This window comes from Mesitornis unicolor, unplaced genomic scaffold, assembly GCF_000695765.1.
Source record: "Mesitornis unicolor isolate BGI_N332 unplaced genomic scaffold, ASM69576v1 scaffold24576, whole genome shotgun sequence".
NCBI classification, from domain to species: Eukaryota; Metazoa; Chordata; class Aves; order Mesitornithiformes; family Mesitornithidae; genus Mesitornis; species Mesitornis unicolor.
Window position 1 is genome coordinate 97,110 of NW_010192016.1, and position 2,702 is coordinate 99,811.

The 2,702-nt window shown below is 44.5% G+C and overlaps 1 protein-coding gene across 1 annotated transcript in view; it reads left to right on the forward strand.

Moving 5' to 3' along the window:
• The window catches only part of MYO10 (myosin X), a 125,802-nt gene that overhangs the window by 96,973 nt on the left and 26,127 nt on the right, over window positions 1–2,702 (forward strand). Inside the window, exons 21-22 of the mRNA XM_010186940.1 lie at window positions 1,055–1,161; window positions 2,187–2,430. Of these exons, the coding sequence (XP_010185242.1) occupies window positions 1,055–1,161; window positions 2,187–2,430 (351 nt within the window). The remainder of the gene's footprint in view (window positions 1–1,054; window positions 1,162–2,186; window positions 2,431–2,702) is intronic.

Here is a 2,702-nt window from a genome sequence, read left to right on the forward strand (position 1 = left end):
CCTGCTTTTAGATGTCTTTGCAGCCCTTTAGCAGAGCCCACGCTGTCCGTGTGCTTTCCTCATCGCCACGCTGTGGGGTGCAGCCTGGCTCTCATCCTGAATAATCAAAGGTCACTGAACTGGATACCCCAGCTGCTCGTGTCTGAGGCTGTGACATGCCAGGCTGCTGCCACCGATAGCTGATACCAGCAAAAGGAAAAGTTGAGAAGCCCTGGAAAAGGCGCTGGCTCTGCTAGCTCACCCCTTTGTCAGTGTGCCGGGAGGAGCAGATGTCAAAGCAGGTGGAAGAGGGAAGCTGCATTCCCCCTTCCTCTGCTTGGCTGGAGAAGCCGTCTCATTCATTTAAGGCACAATAAGCTGGGTTAGCTCAATATATGCTTTAGCTGCATGCTAAAGCTGCCTCTAAAGAGGCACTCGGCAGTTGGGGCAAATGGTGCAGGTTAGTGCTGGGATGAGAGCCTGGGGAGCAGTCTGTCTGCGGGATGGCAGCGGTGAGGAGTCTGGCCCCGGGAGCTGTCTCCCTATGTAACAACAGGAGAACACAGGCGAGTCAACCCGAATATGAAACCACTCTCATTTCTACTTACTTCTGCAGGCTTAGAGCAATGTCATTTGAAGCAGCGAGGGTTGTAAGTGGTTGTGGAGCTTGATGTTACTGTGAAACAGCTAAATTATTGGGGTGGTATTTCTGCCCCTCAGATCAGGAAGTTCATGCTACATCCTCCAACTTCTTTGGCCAGTGCTCCTCTTTGGTGGGAAAGGCTGTTTAATGAATCTGGTAATTATGTTGCTTTTGGAAAAACCCTGCTAATTAAAATTTCCATTAGTGTAATCAGACTCTTCCCACTGAAATCCAAAGTTAGAGGATCACCTGCAGGTATTTTCTTTTAAGAGGAATAGGTTTTGTTTTTTCCTTTTCTGTTGAGAAAATGGTATGTTTGCCTCTGAATTCAAAGCCAAGGCTTGCTGCTTGGACTGACATTGGCAGCACCTTGACTGTCTTTTATATAGGGTGCTCTCAGCAAGTTTTTAAACCAGGAGTTTTCTTTCGTAGGTGTTTCTCCGGGAGTCCTTGGAACACAAGTTGGAGAAACAGCGAGAGGTGGAAGTCACCAAGGCAGCAATGATTATCCGAGCACACATCTTGGGTTATGCAGCCCGGTAAGTGAGTAGATGAGAATATTTATCGTCAGGCTTTGGAATAAATGAGTGGAGAGTCAAGGAGTTGAATCCTTCTGGCACAATTCTTAACTTTTCCTGGGGACCAGACATCCAAGTCTCATAAGTGGCTTATGAAAATACCAGCTGGTATCTCTGCCAGACACATGAATAAACCGAAATGGAGTTTGAATTGTTTTAATATTATGGATAGGACAGTATGAAAGTTTGGAGGTCAGCCAGTACCCATATAATTGTATCATGGCATTAGATCAACGGTAGGAACTCTGGCTGAATGGCATCTAGTGGAGCTGCCCCAAGTTACCAGCTGAGATTCAGATTTATCTGTGTTTTGTCATGGTAAGAAAAAAGAAGGCAAATAAAACTCATCAGTTTGGTTCATGAAGAACCATGACATCAGGTAACTGATGAATGTTTCACTTGTTTACCTGGCTTCATGCATTTTGTATTAGGTGGAGTTGCTCATCCTGTCTGTTTATTTCTCTGCTTTTTCTACAAATCAGTTGAGGACAGTGTAAAGAAACTTGTTTGCACAGTGAGGTAATTTCTCTTCTTGTGTATATTAGTCCTGCCCTTACATTCTGACCAGTACGTATTTAGAAACTATCTTCCTTTTTCAATGACAGACCTATCCTGCTGTTCATGATCTTTTTTTTCAGAGGTGTGGGATGAATACCTACATATATTCTTTCTCTGCATGTGTGCACGCACACAGAGCTGTCCTTCTAGTATGTCCTTGTCAGGGGCATAAGAACATGTAAGACAAATAATGGACATTTCCTTAATGAAGACACAGACAGCTTTGCTGCAGAAAGGAGAGAATCTCTCAAAGGAAGAGATTCTCATTGTGAACGAGAATGAGGAAACCGTCACAGAGCTAGAAATAATGAATTGTTTTACTACCATGGGCTCATTATTGCAGGTCACCATGGCAAGACCTCTCGAGACTGCTCATTAGTTCCTTGTTTCCTTAGGAATTTTCTCTTTTTTCCCTCTCTCTCTCTCAGAAAGCAGTATAGAAAGGTTCTGTACTGTGTGGTTGTGATACAGAAGAACTACAGAGCGTTCAGTGGTAGGAAAAAGTTCCTGTGCCTGAAGAAAGCAGCCGTAATCCTTCAGAAGCAGCGGCGAGGCCAGCTCGCTCGACGCGTTTACAGAGAGCGACTGGAGGAGAAGCGGAGACAAGAGGAGGAGAGGAGAAAAGAGGAGGAAGAAAGGTGCAGTGTGCTGTCTTACACCACTCTTCTGTCTGTGCCATGTTATGTTTTGGTCTGAATAGCCCTTATTGCAGGCTATTCTTGATGGAGTGATTTTGGAAACCTTTGCTGCTTTTGCTAAAAGACACACATAGCTATCATGGTAGTTTCATATTAATAAGCAAATCCTTGGTGACCTTATTTCTGGCTGTCCTTTTCATGTGGCAGATGATCTCTGTAAGCTGAGCTGTTGCCCTCGCAAAGGTATGTGATGAGCTTATGTTGAGCTTGATTTACTAACTTCTTTTCTTCTCTCACTTTTAGGGA